At 33.4% G+C, this 19686-nt stretch overlaps 1 protein-coding gene across 8 annotated transcripts in view; it reads left to right on the top strand.

Annotated features, from left to right (window-relative positions):
• LOC138712568 (cubilin) overlaps positions 1 to 19686 on the top strand; it is a 909639-nt gene that overhangs the window by 806675 nt on the left and 83278 nt on the right. For 7 of the 8 annotated variants that reach the window (XR_011335744.1, XR_011335745.1, XM_069844493.1 and 4 more), the window contains one exon: positions 3838 to 3864. The exons of the other annotated variant lie outside the window; for it this stretch is intronic. Coding sequence is in view for 4 of the 7 variants with exons in the window: in XM_069844493.1 (XP_069700594.1) it covers positions 3838 to 3864 (27 nt within the window). In the remaining 3 variants the exon portion in view is untranslated. The remainder of the gene's footprint in view (positions 1 to 3837; positions 3865 to 19686) is intronic. 8 annotated transcript variants of the gene reach the window in all.

The following is a 19686-nucleotide window of genomic DNA, read 5'->3' as shown; positions in this document are numbered from 1 at the left end:
TAAACAAAAGGAACCTTTCAGTAATCCTCAGAAATGACTTTTTTTTCACGTAAAAGCTACAATTCTTCTTGAAATTTTTCTTGAAAATTCTGAAATTCTCCCTTCAAATATCGTTCATGCTATGGTCGTCCGTTCATACATATTCTTGTCAATCTTTACTCATTTGTTTAAGGCTAGGCCCACATTGCGGCTGATTGAAACAAAATCTTTGTTGCTGCTTCAAACATATTCAAAACCGGTACACACTACAGCAAACAACTCATTATCTAAAACACAGCTGCTGTGATCCTTCAAGTTAAAATTGTAAATAGCCGGACGTTTTTCTATACAAACAAGGAGCTCCTCAGCATAAAGGCTGGTTCACAATAAACCGGGAACGAAAACGACAACGAGAACTAGAACGGAAATAATGTTAAAATAAATGTATTTAAATGTGAGCATTCACAATGCTTAATTGTGAATGTTCTCATTTAAATACATTTATTTTAACAATATTTCCGTTCTCGTTCTCGTTGTCGTTTCCGTTCCTGGTTTATTGTGAACGAGCCTTAACACTTCATCTAAAAATTAGTTTATTTTACTTTAGACAGAAGTGACGGACAGTCAAGTACCCACTAATAGTTAAAAAAAAAAAAAAAAAGCTTTATATAAGAAAACCAAATTTGTTAGTAACGGATAATAGTTAGTTTTGTTTCTATACAGGTTAGTTAAAAGTCCCGCACCACCTAAATAACTTTTGAAGCATACGGTTCAGTGACATGAAACTTGGTATATGAGGATAACCATATACTAAGAACTCAATAATGGTATTACCGAGTTTTTTATACTTCCGGTTTAACCGGAAGTAACTCCAACTCTCTTATTTTAAATGGAACACCCAATATATTTTTTTTATTTTTGAATAGTGCTCATTAAGAGCTTTTCAAAAAGTACCCACACTCAATACTTCTATACAAATTTAGTGTTGCTAAGTCAAGAAAACAGAAAAGTGTATCGAATATTAAAATAATAAAATACTCCTTCCTTAATAAAAACAAAACAAAGCTAGCTTACCTTCTAAATTATGTGTTCAAATTGGTAGCCCTCAGCTGCTTTACAATGTGTCACTCGATCATAGAAACCATTTAAGGAATGATTTAACCAGGCTTTAGGACTATCTTGCACCACTTCCATTTTTATTTAGCAACACTGAATTTGTACAGAAGCATCAAGTGTGGGTACTTTTTGAAAAGCTCTTAATGAGCTTTATTCAAAAATAAAAAATATATATTGGGTGTTCCATTTAAAATAAGAGAGTTGGAGTTACTTCCGGTTAAACAGGAAGTAGAAAAAACTCGGTAATACCATTATTGAGTTCTTAGCATATGGTTATCCTCACATACCACGTTTCATATCACTAAACCTTATGCTTCAAACGTTATTTAGGTAGTGCATTTATTATTTTAATATTCGATACACTTTTCTGTTTTCTTGACTTAGCAACACTGAATTTGTACAGAAGTATCAAGTGTGGGTAATTTTTGAAAAGCTCTTAATGAGCTTTATTAAAAAAAAATATATAAAAAAAAAATATATATATATATATATATATTGGGTGTTCAATTTAAAATAAGAGAGTTGGAGTTACTTCCGGTTAAACCGGAAGTAGAAAAAACTCGGTAATACCATTATTGAGTTCTTAGTATATGGTTATCCCCACATACCAAGTTTCATGTCACTGAATCACATGCTTCAAAAGTTATTTAGGTGGTGCGGGATTTTTAACTAACCCTGTATAGAAACAAAACTAACTATTATTCGTTACTAACAATATATTTTTCAGTTGTGTAAAATATTGTTATTTTAGATTTCGAATTATACTGTACCTAAAATAATAAATTAATTTTAATATATACTGTATGTCACTGGTAGCAAGAATGTAAACAACAAAAAGGTATATAGAAAATCCATCTTCCTCACCTTTGGATTTCTTGTTCTGGAATATTTCAAACTGCTTCAATATACTTTCTGGTAAACAAATCAGTCAGCTGGAAAGATGTTTCAGGATTTTGACAACTGCAAATAAGTAGACAAGAAACAACTCTTGGCTGTCTCTCCCTGCTTGGGACAAACAAAACGTTTCATCTGCATAGTATGTTCGTGTGACAGACTCTAACCTAGGGTACTTATCGAAAGCTGATTGTTTGTAGCAAACCGTGTGAGTCAGTTTCAATCAGCCTGAAGCAGTTTTTTTTGCCGCAATGTAGACCTAGCTTAAGAGCTCTGATCAGTCCACTTACGAAACTAAAACAAAATTGTAGAATATTGCTGTGTTACAGTTTAGCTTGTATGAATATTTTACTTATTTCCATGCTCTTTATTTGATTATCGATACTTAAGGCTATATGTACGTGAGCGACCACAAATATTATCAGAAAATGCAGGCTTTAAATTTCTAAAACTTTATAACAAAATGATCTTACAATTGGACAAAAATTACAAGGTACCACAACAAGACTTATTAGAACTTAAATATCTGATAAAAGTATAAAAAAGGTTACTAATAATATTTTTTAGAATCATTTTTTACTTTAAATTAAATTTTCCATTTGAAAATTTTCACACATATTATTTCATAACTCCACAACCATTAGAGATAGGATTCTGAAATGTTGTATACTGATTTAACATGCATTTATGCAAAAGACAGACTGCAATAATTGCCCATATCTTTGGAAATAAAAAATTAGGTCACAAAACATTATATAAATTTTAATATATTTTATATAGGACATATAAAAATTAATGTTATTGTATTAAAATAAACAACTCTACATGTCTGAGAGTAGTCTACTTTTCATAAATAAGTGCTTATTACATGTAGGAAAAATATTAGAGATGCCAGAGAGACTATAACAATGTTATGGTTACCAAATGATGTAACTGCAGAATTCTTTTGTTTTTTTTTTTTTTTTTTCATACTTTGATAAAACTGGTTTGAAAAATATTATTAGTAACCTTTTTTATACTTTTATCAGATATTTAAGTTATAATAAGTCTTGTTGTGGTACCTTGTAATTTTTGTCCAATTGTGAATTCAATTTCTTATAAAATTTTAGAAATTTACAGCCTACATTTTCTGATAATATTTGTGGTCGTTCACATACATATACCCTTAAGGATATAGAGATTTCTGGGACTGATGTAGGTTAGTACGTTATTATTCCCTGCTATGTACTAATAAATTCCAGTGAGATTGACTTCAAGCAGACATTGAAATGGCCCTATACTATTTCTTGAGATAATATTAATACAACATCGAATACATATAGAATCTATTAAATTAAAATGCAACAAATCATCCAAGAAAACTTAATTTGTTATAATTGTATTTATTATAACAATAGAAAACATTCACTTTCAACTGTTGCCATTTAATGTTGTGATTTTTTTTCTAGATTCTTGTACTCTTGTATGTACATTAGACAGTTGACGTTTTGTACTTCTATCAATACCTTTCGTAGTCTGCTGTAGTCTACACTGTCGCCTGATTGGTGGCTGTAGCCTGTTTGGTGACGGGTGGGTGCCATGTTGATGGGTGCCCTACAGTTCTTGCATTTAGTAAACTGTATGCCATGATTGTATTCCACAACAAATGCCACTTATGTTGAATGATTTTTTTTTTTTTTACAATTCCTGAACTCCTTAAAAATGCAATCGAAAATTGTTTAATAGGACACAATGAGTAGATTGTACAACTAACATGTCTGTCTCTGTGTAAATGTGTCCATGTGTTCATGCACGTTTGGTGAATTCAAATTTTTTCATTTTTTGTGGTTTGTTTTACTGCTTTTCCAGTGGAACAACAGCGGGAGTATTGCCTGCGTGAGTATGACGTCATCACTTTCATTTGTTCAGCCCTCCTAATTACCTCTACATGCTTTTTGTTCATATTTGGCATGGATTGCTGTGACATTGGAATTTTTTTTTTTATTGTTGGTAGTGCAATATTAACCAACCAAGGAATATTGTGTAGTGATGGCAACAAACAATTTTACTGTCAGTGATTGACTTTTTAAAATATATTTTGCAGGAAATTGAAACATTATTTCCAAATATGTTTTGTAATACTTTACAAATTAACATTATGTCAAATTTTTTGAAATTCACAGGTCTTTAGTAGGTTAAATTCTTAACGAATATTAAATTTGATACCTATTAAATTCTATATAACATCTGTTACAAAAAGTAGATTTTCCTTCTTTGAGAAAATGTGATTTTGTTTCAGTTGAGACAACAGAGAGCCTGAAAGAGCAATCCCATACCTCTTATCCTATTCCAGAATTAATTTAGATCATTTGGGCCCCATCAAGTGGATTTGTGTGTGTCCTGTTTAATGCTATAGACACTCAATCGCAATATAAAATATTATAAGCACTAATTTAGACTATAATGTCAGAGTCAGGCCTTAGTTATGATACCGTACTTGAAATTTTGTAGTTTAATATTTTTTAATTATTACTTATTGTATTAATATATTGCTTGCGATAATACATGCATATTAGCAATACAAAATCATGAATGCATATAGCCTATTAACTATTAAGGAAAGTTGAATAAGGTGAATACAGTACGAATCTTGAAACTACAGCCGAAATGGATATCTCTCAAAATTTGATTGAATGTCTATTGTATTTGACTTGATGATAGTGTTTTTCTGCATTGCACTAGTTGTAATTTCTGTATCTAAGTCTGTCAGAAGACTGACATTTCATCAGAAGTCGTTATAAATGGTTTCTTTTCCATGTAGCTTAATATCACACAATAGTGAATCCCATATACACGCAAATACAATACATAGATTGTTATGGTCCAGCAGTTTTGATTAAATATGCTTAAATAAATAAATATTTCACAAGTATGATCTTGAAAATAATATAAACAAAGATTAAGATTGTGTTGTCATTGCCATATTAGCATCTATATAGGCCTACGGTTAGGTTTATAAATGGAAATCGTTGAATTGATATAACTTGAAACATAGCCAATTGTGAATATGAAAATAGGTTTGTAATAATTAATTTATGGAAAGATGACGCAGTTGAAATGATTTGTAAAAGCGAGTGAGTTTAATTAGTCTGCGTTTTGGTTAACCCTTCTCCACCACTCCACCTCTAAAATGTTTGGAGTGTAACTATATTTAAAGAAACTACTCCAAATTTGCAACTGTTACTGTTCATTATACCAAAAAACAAAGATTTATGGTCTCTAAAAAGAAATAAATTGAAAATATTTCACAAAAATCTTGAGGTAAATTAAAACAAGCTTCTTTTCGAAGTTACAGGCTAATTTCTAACAATAGAATTACTGAAAAATCTGCTATAACAAAAAGTTCCAGAATTAATGTTCGGCTCTCAGTACCTTACTCCCATAATAAGTAATACCGGTAGATGTTTTTACATTCCAAGATATCTATTTGTAGTTTTCAATTGGGGAAATATTTTTGAAATTCAGTAGACTACTCTCTTTTCGCAATTATTAGTTTTCGTAAAAAAAAAAAAGAAAAAAAAGAAAGAGGGGGAAGAAAATCTTCAGAGCTGATTTTGAATAGACGTTATGTCCATTAATACCATGTCCATGTAACCTATGTCCACACGGATTTACGTCCACTTTTTTTACTTTTGTCCCAATTATTTATGTCCACTTTCTTGGATCCATACATAGAAAAAGCTTACATAAGAAGAACATCTTCTGGAGAAAGGAGAAGAGCATGCCAACAAAATGTCCACCTAAAATACGTAACACTTATAATCAGGTTGTGACAGGACAACATCGAACAACTAACGTAGTTGAAGGATGAAAAAATCACTTCCAAAAACACACCGTCACACAACACCCATGTATATGGAAATTCATGGAATTCAATGACAAGGACCAAAAGAACAATGAAATTATTAAATAACCCAACTGCATGGCAGTTAAACGATTGTACAGTACCTGGTAATCTTAAGAAAAGTGGACCAGATTGTTCAGAATTACAACCGCTACAAGGAAGAGGGTAACTTGTAGTTATTGTTTGAAGCTATATGAAGGTGAAGAAGGAACAGAAGATGATGAGTAGCTAATTGGTTAAGTAAAGTGGGCATGAAATTTGTAGATGGATATAATGTTTTGGACATACGGTAATAAAGTAAAAATGTGGACATAAAATTTGTGGTTTTGGACTAAATTAATGTGGACAAGTAATTAATTAGACATATATTTATGGTCATAATTTAGTGGACTTCTATGTACTAGGGTTGGATAAAAAGTAATGGCAACAGTTCGATATTTCTGACATGGCTTTATTCACAGGGGTACAACATTTACGTACCTTCTATATAGTCGCCCCCTTATTTATTACCTTTTGCCAAATGTTTGGAAGGTGTCGTACACCATCAGCGCGTCCATCTTTGTTGATGTTCCATATTGACCACCCTAAAGCACGGATAAGTTCATCTCTGATATTGTACCGGGTCCCTCGCAGTGGTTCTTTCACTTTGGTGAAAAGATCGTAATCGCATGGACCATATCGGGTGAGTACGGTAGATGTTCCAGTAGTCCACGTTTTCCGTCTGCCTTGGAGGTACAGCGTGGTGCAGTATTACCCCATCAATGTCACACGCCACAATGAACATCTCCTTCACAGCTCTTTGTGTAGGGCGCACTTTCTTTGGACGAGGAGAACCGGGATGCTTCCACTCATTTGATTGGCGTTTCAAGTTTGGTTCATACGAGCGAGTCCAGGTTTCGTCCATAGCGACGATTCATCCAAGAAAGTCGTCACCTTCCCTTTGGTACCAGTGCAACAAGGCCTTCCCGGAATGCTTTAACCTATCATGCAACTGTGCGATATGGCAACGCTGCATCGCCACATGCTTCACGCAGTCCCTGAAAACATTCTTGTGCACTATGACCTCGTGCCATTTCAATTTTGATCCAGGAACGTTGCTCTAGTTTTGTAAGGATGGTCTTAGGGCGCTCGCATTATCCCTATGAAAGTGAACGTTCTACACACTGCAGTAGATTGATGGAGTACTGTCGCCGCTGGCTGCACTAACTCATAACAGTCCTTGTTCATGTCAGCTCTCGAACGCACCATCGTCACGTGACAGCAGTGTTGCCATTACTTTTTATCCAACCTACGTAATAGACATAAAGTGGACATTAAATTTTTGGACATTAGAATATGGACCTCGTGTCTATGTTTCGAATAAATATTTCGTCCCATTACTGTCCCCTATTCAAGTTTCAAGAATTTCTTATATTTATGTGTATAAATTTCGTGTGAATATGCTTCTAAAATAATGAATATGAACAAAAGCCATCCAATAATTTTAAGAAAAAAAAAATGTTGTACACCTGTATGAAAATAACGGGCAGATATACAACATGCCAAAAACCACTTTTCGGAAATTAAGGATTCTGGAAAGGGGTTTCTCTATGTTAAGCATGTTGTTACATTTTGTCACTCACAACGATTCATAACAGTGCTAAAACGCTGTCTGTTATATTATGCATACGTGGAAATAAGTACAGGCCTATATATCAAGATAAGATTAAATTTAGGACCGAGATGAAACATAATTATTATAATGTGATATGAAAGCTTTAAGTTCCTTGTAAACTAATTGACCAACAATAGTTTTATACACATTGAACCATTGAATTAATAAACTCCAAAAACTCTTTAAATGATTGTTCATAGTGAAGTTCTTTTTGTAGAGGGTTGGAGAATGTGTAAGTTCAGTGGCATGGGGTGCATGGTGCTGAAATCATTTTCGTCAGTGCAAGGAAACCGGGACATTTTCGCGTCCTGAGAAAACTTTTCGGGACACTGGGACAAAGTAGCAAATATCGGGACTGTCCCTTTAAAACTGAGACGTCTGGTTACCCTGTTTATATTGTTATCGAAAAATTCAAGATTAGATATACTGTATAATATTAATAAAAGAGAATTTTACTGTTGAGAGAAAAACTTCAGATAATGCTTCTATGGTTTTTAATATTCCACTTGTTAACCCTCGCAACTCAGCTGCTCTAGAATTTCATACTATCCTGAGGTCTTTTTTCTTTTGACCCCAAAAATATTTGTTGTTAATAATATTAGGATATTTTATAGCATACTGCTTAGATACAGTACAAGCAAATTGAAAGTTTTTATTGCACCTTGTTTAGACAATTAATTAATTAATTTACTCTTGAACCTACAACATTTTACCCCTAGCCCACATGGTAGTATATGCTATATTTGTTTCATTTGTTCAATTTTCATTACATGTTCACTTTGCTTACAACAAAACACTACCACTGCTAAATAATTCTAACTAGAAAATGAAGTTGTGTTCTATAAATGGGACCATCCACGAACCCAAGCAGTAAACATGAAAAAAGAACAATATATAATTATGAAATAATAATTTTAATTGTAAAGGAAACTAAAATAACCAAGGATCACATCTAGATTAATGGAAAGTTTCAGAGTTTATGTATGTAGATATTAACAATAAAAGATGGTGTGGGGTCAGAAAAGACACCAGGTAAGTGTCGAAGGTTAATGAACAGAGAGTGCAGCGAAAAATATTAAGAATAGTAGGAAAAAACAGTGATTTAATAGCTCATAATAATTAAGATGTAATATACAATGGCTCATAATTTTTCGCTCGGTTTTGATGAAAAGGAAAATATCAATAATATAAGCATATTGCAAGCCTGTCCAACTCTTGGATCGCATTTTAAAATATTTTACATTATATTTAAACTGAAAGAATGTTATTGTTAGGATATGGGATTCCCTATGTCATCATGTATGACATAATTCCTTACAACTGTCACATATTCCGCATCCTTCGTTCCTGTTTATTTGTCCATCACTGTACTCAACAGAAAGTAACATATTTCCCTTTGGCTCTGCACATTTGGTGTTAGGTTGTCCAGTGTGTTGCTTGTAGTGCATGGTCTGTGATTGGTGCTAGTAGTTTTAATATGCTGAAGAAGTTTATTACCACACCCAATGTGCTTATTACTAGTGAATGAACATTTGTGAAAATTGACATATAAATGTGTAGTATAAAATATTGTCTTAATCCTGTCTCTCGTCATGCTAAAATATGTGTACCTAGCGGTCACCAGTTCTGTATAAACGTTTTGGTTGATGTTTGAGGAAAGGCAAATTGATTACAACTGGAGCTTGTTTCATAAAAATTTACTATAGTGTACATTAGTAAATCTTGGTTATTGCTAGCCTTGTTTGTTAGGCTGTGGTTATACTTTAATTAAATGCTTATCATCATCATCATCATCATCATCATCATCATCATTAGGGACCGGATTTTTATGTAATATCAAGGTGTGAAATATGTATATATTTATGTAAGAAAAATAAGCTGAATATGTACTAAAATATGTAAAATCATGAAAATATTTAATATCAATATCTGGCAGGTATAGGATAGGTAAGACTCTCCAGTTGTGATTTCATACAGCACCCGACTTTTTTACCGCACACTTGACACATTTCTATTTTTCCATATGTAGTGAAAGCTTCGTCCATTGCAGTCCATGATTTTATTTTTGTCGTTAGGGTTGAAGATACAGGGGCCATTTTAGTTAGTTAAAAGCAGTAGATAAACTCGCACTTTATAGGTACTGTAAGTACTAAAACTAGAGAACTGAGTGAAATGAATGACAACAGTACTGCAAGCACTGTTTCGCTTTACTGGATTAGGAGAAAATAAGCGGAGATGTGGGGCACATGCATTTTAGCTGCTCCCTGTAAGAAACAAGTAACGGTACCTACTAAAACCTCAAACTATAGGCGTTTACAAACTGTTGTTTGCAAAGTGACATTCCTGTCTCATTCAGAAGGATAGGATTATTCCAGCCGAGAACGATACTTTCTAATTACTCGGAAAATTCCATTTCCGTATAGGTCTACTAAATTTAAAATAAAGAGGTCAAGCAATAACCTGAAAATCTCATGTCAGACTTGACACGGGTTTTCCCAGGAAGAATTAGGAAGAGGGTGGGTAAGGTTGCAAATTGCATGGGAACGGCTTGTTAAGACGTGTGCAGAACAATTATAGTTCGAGACAAATCATGTCGTCCTCATCCCACTGCAGCGTATGAAGACAACACTACTTTCTGAGGGATTTTTACAATACAAGGTAGTTATATGAGAAAGGTTGCCTTTTGTCATTCATATTTACAGTGGGCGGTATGGGGTGAGTGCCTCTATTACTTCCTGGAACTAAGGACGTTATGTTCCGTCCTGAAATATATCCTTTCTTGGGTAGGTAAAAAGGCTTTTTTTAAATCTGTGTATTTCAAATTGTGAACTTCCCCAGCAGAAGTTCTTTTTTCCTCCTTTCAGAGAAGTAAAAATGAATAAAACCCCTAAATATATAGATTTATGTAATACCAAGCCATAATATGTAATGTGGGGTAAATATGTAAAAATATGTAGTATCAAATTTTAATATATTAATGGTAATTACAAGATTCGCAAAGATTTCTTATTCATATACGGTTAGGTTGAAAGGAATATAATATGTAATTACATAAAAACCCGGTTCCTCATCATCATCATCATCATCATCATCCCTCCAAGCATTCGGCCATGTGGCCTGTTATGGTTCAAAGAAGAATTGTCCCTTCATCCCTCGAGCTTTTCTTGGGACGTCTCAGTGATCTCTTTCCTTGAGGGATATAACTAAGCATAGCTCTTGGGATTTTGTGCGATGACATCTGTTGTAGATGGTCCATCCAGTTGGCCTGGTAATTTTGTATATCCTGCTGTATATCTCATAAATTGCATCTCATTAGCTGTTATCCTATTTTCATCCCTTCTTATTTGTCCATGCTTCGCTGCCATAGCTTAACATTGGCCTTGAAAGGGTTTTATAGAGGCGTATTCTTGTGTTCTATTGTACTACTGATGGTTTCATGATACTGTTATTATTCTCATGGTTTTTGTAAATTTTGTAATTTTGTTTGCTATATCTACTTCTTTCTCAAATGACAAATTATAACCTAAATTGTGAACTCTTACTCTTTCCAAAATTTCATTGTCCAAAACTATTTTGCTCGGTACAGGGCATTTTCCACAAAAGGCCATCACTTTTGTCTTGTTTGTATTGATTTCCATATTATATTGCTTTCCGAATATATTCAAATTATGTACAGAGTATTGCAAATCATTTTCTGTGGGTGCTATAAAAAACCAAATCATCTGAAAAACTCAGGGAGACTATTTGTAATGTTCTATTTAATTTTGTTGATGGAGTTATTTTTTTCATAGTGTAAAACTAGAAATTTGTTGCTTTTGCTCAATGACATTCTCTGAATAATTCCACGTAAAATGTAACTAGATGCTACTGTTTTTTTTTATAGACATTCAAACTGTAAAACGTGCTATGATATTACCGAAGGTATGCTACTTGAAATTTATAGTATCCCCCATTTCTCATTGAGTAGCATTATCAGAGATAGGTACCGGTACCTTTTATAATTTCTTTAGCCAGTAATGCCCTCATTCAGCTCCTGTTTCGATGCTTTCCTTCTGTGCCCAATTCCTGTTTTACTGAAGACTAGATGTGATGTCACAAAAGGACGCAACTTAATATCCCAAAAGAATAAGATTTAAATTGCTTTTTATTTTTCAAAATTTTCCACTCGTATTTTCGTCTTTCACCATGGCAAAATACGATTCAGAAATTTGTCAGTTGAATTTTGTAATTAATTGTATTGTAATTGCTCTAAGTACAAGAGAGTATTAATCACAGTCTAGTATATACATTCACGAAGCTCAATATGTAGTAAATATGCATCCATAGATACAGGGGCGGCCCGTCCTTATGTGCTACAGTGCTACAGCACAATGATAATTTTTTGCTCATATACGAGTAATGTATTTGCAGTACCATAGTATTTGATCTGTCATTTGACAATTTCCCGTGGTTATGTTCATGACGCGTTAGAGAGTGTTTAGTCTTCGCTCTTCGCTCTTTGGTGCCTCAGGGGGTTCATTGTGCTACTAAAAATCTACATGAGAATGTAGACATTTAATGCGCATGTGCGAAGCTGAAATCACTGCTCTGATTGGCTATTTTTACACGGGGAAGTGCTGTAGTCAGCTTCAGCACAACACAGCTTGGAGATTGCAAAAGTAAAGCGTAACGAAAGAATGATTGTTTGTGGAAGAACTCGGAACTATGTACAATGTATTTGGTAATTCAAGTGTCCGATTGCTGCTGCCATCTACCAGCTTTTTGAGGTTCCTCTTGAATCAGTCAGCAAGCGACGGAAAATGGAATCCCAGAAAATTGAAGTTAAGGAAGTATATGGCCGTATAATTCAGGAAACTACTTATCATTTCCAGTCTTTAAGCTACCTAGACGCAACAAAATTGTTAAACAGCAAATTTTTTGACAGTTTTTCGCATAATTTTCCTGAACGCGAACTTGAAGTTGCTGTCAACAGCTATACTATACTGAACAAAAGAGTGTTAAAGACACAACTTGGAGTTCTATACGGAAGACCCGACTTCCGGAATATAGATGGCTGTTCAATTGTTACAATACAGACGTGGACAAATTATTAGCAAAATTTAAGATTTTTATTATATATTTTTACAAAATAAGATTCTTCAATTTAGACTACAGTTGACATTTTTGTGTATTTCCAAATGATTAGAAAAATTGAAGATTTGTATTGTATATTTTTCAAAATTTAACTCCTCAATTTGGACTACATTTGATATTTTTGCATATTTACAAATTATTAGCAAAACTGAAGGTTTTTATTGTATTTTTTTACAAAATTCAATTCTTCAATTTGTACTACAGTTGACATTTTGGATATTTCGAAATTATTAGCAAAACTGAAGATTTTTGTTTTATATTTTTACAAAATTTGACTCTTCAATGCCATTGACAATTTTGCTAATTTACAAATTATTAGCAAAATTGAAGACTTTTATTATATATTTTTACAAAACTTGACTCTTCAATTTAAACTACAGTTGACATTTTTGCATATTTCTGTCTACCGCAATGATGGAAATATCCAAATTGTCAAAAATTGAAAAGTTAAATTTTGCAAACAGAATTATCATAAAAATCGTCCATTTTGTTAATAATTTGTCCACGTCTGTACATGGCCTCCAACAATTCACAGGATCCATTCTGTGAAATAACGAAGTTGTTAAATATTTTGGTTACAACACTAAGCCAGAAAGATGTTTTTCTTGCTTAAAACGCATAAAAACGTTTTTAAGGAACACTGTGTCCCAGGCTCGCCTCACTGCTCTTGCAATACTGTCAATAGAAAAGAGTATGATAGTAGATGGAGGAGTTTAACACCAGGGTAATTGACAAGTTCTGCAGTAGGAAAGAATGTCGTATGGACTTCATATTTCGTCACTAGGCGAGTCTCAAATTAAGATAAATGCATATAAGTGTATACAGTAGGCCGATATAGAGATTGTAGCACACTCATTATTTTGACCACCAGCCACTACTGCATAGATAGTTGCTAACCACTAGGATCACTACTAATGCCTCATTACAGACAATGCGAAATTCTACCTGCACAGTCTATTGTTCCTAGTACCCTCATAAACTCAAGCTTCGTGACTGTGGTATTATGGTGCTGTAAACAATAAAATTTATTTCTAAATTTTCTCAGAAATGTGTTACTGATACAGAGAAAGTGGTTTCTGTTGTATGTCTATATGTTTGTGTAGGCTACAGTGATTTCTCCAAAATATTGGATGGATTTTGTTCATATTCAGTATCTCCGGGTCAATTTGTTTGGTAATGTTGGTCTTGAAATATAATTTTTAGTATGTAATTAATAGGTTTATATTTTAAATGGCAGTGATCTCAAAAGTGAGTAGAACAATATGTTTCCAGAACCCTTAAGTTTCGGATCAAATGATTACTAAATTCAGGATTGTTTATAATTTTCATTGTGCATCTTTTAAAACTCGAGTATCTCCTACGTCTAGCAAAGTACAGTCTCTATCCTTACATATGGCAGAATAGAGGGAGCCTTACTGTTCAGAGAAATTTTCTTTCGGTTCTAAAAACATTGTTACATATGGATGAACTATTATAGAACATATTCGGATGAAAAGGGGACAGATTTGTTTTATAAATATAAAAGTATTAGAAATCATACAGTATACAAGTAGCTTTTTATGTTAATTTCTAGGGAACAAAAACAATGTGTCTGCTTAAAATGTATAATTTATAAATGAAATAAAAAATCTCAATTTTGGAATTATAGAGAGTGCTGTGTATGTAACAAGAAAACGTAAATTCATCATCATATTGCGTACAAATTAAAGTATTTCATTTAGGTATGTTTTTGAACAATGCAAGAAAATAACGCTATACTGGAGAATTGCCACAGTAGCTTTGAACCGTGCCGTTACGTTTACCACCAAATTTAACTACATACACAATGTTGTCAACATAAGAACATGATTTTGGTCTGTGGTGTCGTTAGAAGGAGAAATTTTCTCTTTACCTCCTTCGTTCTGAACATTACTGAGAGATAGCACCACTGTTGTTCTCATCTATTGCAATGATTTTTCCCTGGACCACCAATTTGTTTGGGCGACATTTCTACATAGAAGGTTATGACAGATCTTACAAGCGATCTCCAGTTACTAACAGTATGGTCATCAAAATTGTGTGTCCATTTTATCTCGAACTAAAATCTCTCTCGCATTTTCTTTTGTTTCATCACGGCCAAATGGATTTATCTCTTCAGTATCGATGTTTATAGTCGGTCATGGCCTTTATGACAGTATTTGTTTCATAATATTGATAGACGGTAATATAATTAAAGTGGTGAATAATTTCATGGCCCCTAAAAGTTTTTTTTTTCGTAAAAGGCTAGGTATTTTCACTACAAATAAAACTGCAACGTGGTCACAATTATGTACTTAATGCTTTGGTGAACATTAACAGGAAATTTACTTTCCGTTATTTAAATGATATTCCATGAACCACACCTTTCTCCAGTTACTAACAGTATGGTCATCAAAATTGTGTGTCCATTTTATCTCGAACTAAAATCTCTCTCGCATTTTCTTTTGTTTCATCACGGCCAAATGGATTTATCTCTTCAGTATCGATGTTTATAGTCGGTCATGGCCTTTATGACAGTATTTGTTTCATAATATTGATAGACGGTAATATAATTAAAGTGGTGAATAATTTCATGGCCCCTAAAAGTTTTTTTTTTCGTAAAAGGCTAGGTATTTTCACTACAAATAAAACTGCAACGTGGTCACAATTATGTACTTAATGCTTTGGTGAACATTAACAGGAAATTTACTTTCCGTTATTTAAATGATATTCCATGAACCACACCTTTATTTCGTTGTCATAACGTACTTTAAGATCTTACTACATAAACATTTTCTTTTAGTGCATTCTAAACATCGTCGTTGTACTGCATAAATCTTACACTTGACTAATAGAGTGATTTATTTAAGAATATAGTCGCGAATTTCACTACCACCATTTCGATTGTGTTTTGTTTGGCACAGCTCGGTACGGCCCGGTGACTAGTGGCCAGCGAGCAACGTCGACTATCGACATTGCTCTGCCGTGGGTATTATCCAGTTGTTCCAGATACTGAATTTTGATCAAATGCTTAAAACATGTAATGAGAAAGAATGTGTCACCTTCAAAAGACCAAGGACACTGCTTCTTTGGAAATTAAGTTTTATCCATGGAACCTGATTAGAAATTTATCAATAGAATTGTGTAACAACCTATGTATATGTATTTGCACTAGATTTTCATACATGCAAGATAACGGTACCCAAATCATGACCTTTACATAAAAAGAATTACTGTCAGTAAAATGTCTATATATTACAGCGACATAACTGCTTTGGTAAGAACGATAATTTCAATTAACATTTTGAATTAGTTAACTTGAAGCATCTTTCAAATGCTATTGTTTTATTAACAATTCTTGGTCTCTTCTTAGCAATATCTCTGAATACAACGCAAAAAAAAAAGAGTAACTTTTCTTTTCTCAGTTTCTACATTCAGATGTTAAGCAATAACAAGTTTCTTATAAATGCATATAACTTCATTTTATCATCTTTCAGTTGGATCAATGTTTATGTAGTTCCAGAAGTTCAGATTATGTATATAGTGAGAGTTAATACATAAAACAAGCTACCATATACAGGGTGGGGCATAGGAACCAAATGTTTTTAAAATAATCATAAAACAGTTAGTTTTTGTTTTCAACACATTTTATTCCTAGAACAACGTTTGTTAGAACATACCATTTCAATAATTATGAGCAGAAAATTACATCTGGCATGTGATGTCCGTCTGTGTTGACGCATTGTTTAAGGCACTGACGAAAATTCACCTCTATTCTTTCCAGGGGATCTCTGTTGATTTGGGTGATGTGTTGACGTACTGTGTCCTTTAATTCATCTAATATTCGGGGCTTATCCTCGTAAACACGTGCCTTTAGGTACTCACATAGAAAAAAATCACGTGGACAGGTCAGGGGACCGAGGGAGCCATGGAACATCACCAAAACTCGAAATGAGACAATTGGAAAACAGGAGGCAAAGAACTGCCATTGACGATCTGGAGATAAGCGCCGTGGCCCCATCTTGCTGAAACCACCTATCTTGTATGGGTGTAAATGTAAATCGCCATGCAAAATCCGTCTTACTGTACGATTACTGATTCCAAGAGCAGCTGAATGTCTTCGAGCAGAGCGGCCTGGGCTGCGCAGTATCGCTTGTCTGACTGAAAATTTTCTGGAGTACACACTCTGTGTTGGGGGCCGGGCGATTTATTCTTCAGTATTGCGCCTATTTTTTTTTTAAGATTTTTTAACCCAACATAAGATTGTGTCACGCACGGGAACAGAATCATTGCGATTAATATTGAATCTGTAGCAAAACTCACGCCGTATCGAGCTCACCGACTCGCCATTCCTAACAAAACAATCATACGCAAACATGCGTCCACTGCTCCATGATGCCGACTGCAGGTGAAATGCTATGAGCCACGGAATGGACTGTCACATGCCGCACGTCTCTCCCTTTCATAATGACCGAGTACAAGCCATTTAAAAAACATTGGTTCCCAAGCCCCATCCTGTATATTATATATTTTTAATGTAGTAGTATATGTGGCTTTGCAAATGTATGTGTGCATCCCCTTTGTGTCTTGCTGTTTTAGACATCATCTGTTGTGGAAATGTTGGCATGACTGCTCTTACCCTTTCTCTTCTTAGTCTTCTTGTGTAGCAGCAATTGACAAGTTAATAATGTTATTGTGCTGTATCATTTGTTCTATTTTAAAATGCTAATGTTCATGAGGTGGATCTAGAAGGCAAAGCTGGTACATTTAGTGTGATGATCGCCATTTGCATTTTATTCAAATATCAATATTACTTATGGAGCCAATTAGTAAAATAATTATTTGTAATTCTATTATATAAACTTTTGGGTGTACCACAATAAAAATATACAGTTACTAATATGTTTAAATACAGCTATATAAATAAATATGCTCGCTGAATGATTTTAAAGGCCAGGACATATATCGAGGATTTTATACTTGCCAGATTATGTTATACTTTGCTTCTTTGTAAAACTTGTTCATACTTCAGCTGTCATGTTTGGTCTTTATCCAATAATATATAGACCTACTTTAATAACATTTTATGTATTAATTTTAATACCTAAGAATGTGCAGACCTAAATGGAAAAAAGTATATTTAAATATAACTGAAGAATAAAAATTATTTTTAATCAATGTCATAAAGGTAAGACTGAAGAAATGTAAAATGTAAAATTATATTGCACTTCTTACCTAAATTTATTTGTTTAGATGAAAGAGTAATGGAACGGAGAAAAATTCTCTCCGGCGCCGGGATTTGAACCCGGGTTTTCAGCTCTACGTGCTGATGCTTTATCCACTAAGCCACGCCGGATACAATCCTGACGCCGGTTAGAATCGTCTCAGATTAAGCTCCATCTCTTGGGTTCCCTCTAGTGGCCGCCCTCTGCACTACGTCATAGATGTCTATGAACGCAGGACCGAAGTCCATACATGTGTTGAGGTGCACTCGAATGAGTGACTGGTTGGCCGGGATCCGACGGTATAGGCGCCGTCTTAAATCACAAAGTGATTTATTACGCATATCATATATATTTTGATGTACCGAAGTACATATGATATTTCCATGCAGATATTCTGCGTCATCATATGATGAAAGAGTAATGGAACGGAGAAAAATTCTCTCCGGGTTCAAATCCCGGCGCCGGAGAGAATTTTTCTCCGTTCCATTACTCTTTCATCATATGATGACGCAGAATATCTGCATGGAAATATCATATGTACTTCGGTACATCAAAATATATATTATTTGTTTAGAGTAAGACCAAGTGAATCCTATTAATATTGTATTTCATTGAACAGAATTTAATAAACCATGCAAGGAAACTTTTACAAATAAAAAAAAAAAAAGATACCCACTCATGTTATTCGTAATTTCTTACCTTTCAAGGAGTTAAAAATAGGAATAAAATATAAAAAATATAAGGACTTGATTTACAGAAAATATTTTATATTTCAGTAAGTTTCAACCACTACTTTACATGAAAACAAAATCATCCAGTCATAGTTAACTGCAAATGAACTGATAATATCTTTTTAAGTACCGGTACTATGTAATACTGTACCGGTACTGTGTTAAAAAAATTATGAGTAATGTTACTATTAAAAATCAAGTATTTTTGTAAGAGTATCAAATACATGCCAGTAACATCTTTGCACACATATTTGACTCCATATATGTGCTGATTCAACAAATGTTGCATCTAAATAAAAATTTTATAACACTGAACACATGTAATGTACAGAACTATGTCAAAAATTGAGTGAATGAAATAGTTAGTACACGTGTTATTTATTTTAAACAGACTTGTTGTATTACTGATATAGCAATACAAAAATTATGCTAAAATTAATATATAACATATTGAACTTGACCTCAAATCATGATATGAAAAATAAGTATAACTGAAAAGTAAGTATGTTTTATTTATTTAAACAAATACCATTCGAGTATGTAGGTACCTACTAACATTGAACTTATTCATAAAATAAAATTTCATAAAACGTTAAAATATAATAAAGATGTCTACCTCAGCTGAATGAAGTAATACAATTTTTACATTAGTAGACCTATCGGTACAATTAACTTCAAAATAATATTAGATTAAATAATTACATTTGCTCTTTTAGTGTTTAAAGCTAGATACCTACAAATTTTTAGGAATATGTATGATAAGAACTTTCTTGTGTTAAATTTTAACGTACCTTGTTAACTTGTTTCGACCTATTTTCGGTCATCTTCGGAATTGCTTTTAGTTTTCCATAATATTCTGTCATGATTCTATATCACGTGGCTATGATTTAGATTGGAACCTGAGGTTGGGAACCATTTTTATAATTCGCATTGCTTATTTGTCCAATAAATGGCACAATATTACCAAGAAACATCTGACTACAAACTTTTGTACCTAATAAATAGAAGTGTAAATTAAAAAAAAAAAAAAAGACTCATATTCAATTTTATTCTGAGTTCTGCACCAATTGATCT

This window comes from Periplaneta americana, chromosome 13, assembly GCF_040183065.1.
Source record: "Periplaneta americana isolate PAMFEO1 chromosome 13, P.americana_PAMFEO1_priV1, whole genome shotgun sequence".
In the NCBI taxonomy this organism is placed as follows: domain Eukaryota; kingdom Metazoa; phylum Arthropoda; class Insecta; order Blattodea; family Blattidae; genus Periplaneta; species Periplaneta americana.
This window is presented reverse-complemented; position numbering and strand designations above follow the sequence as displayed.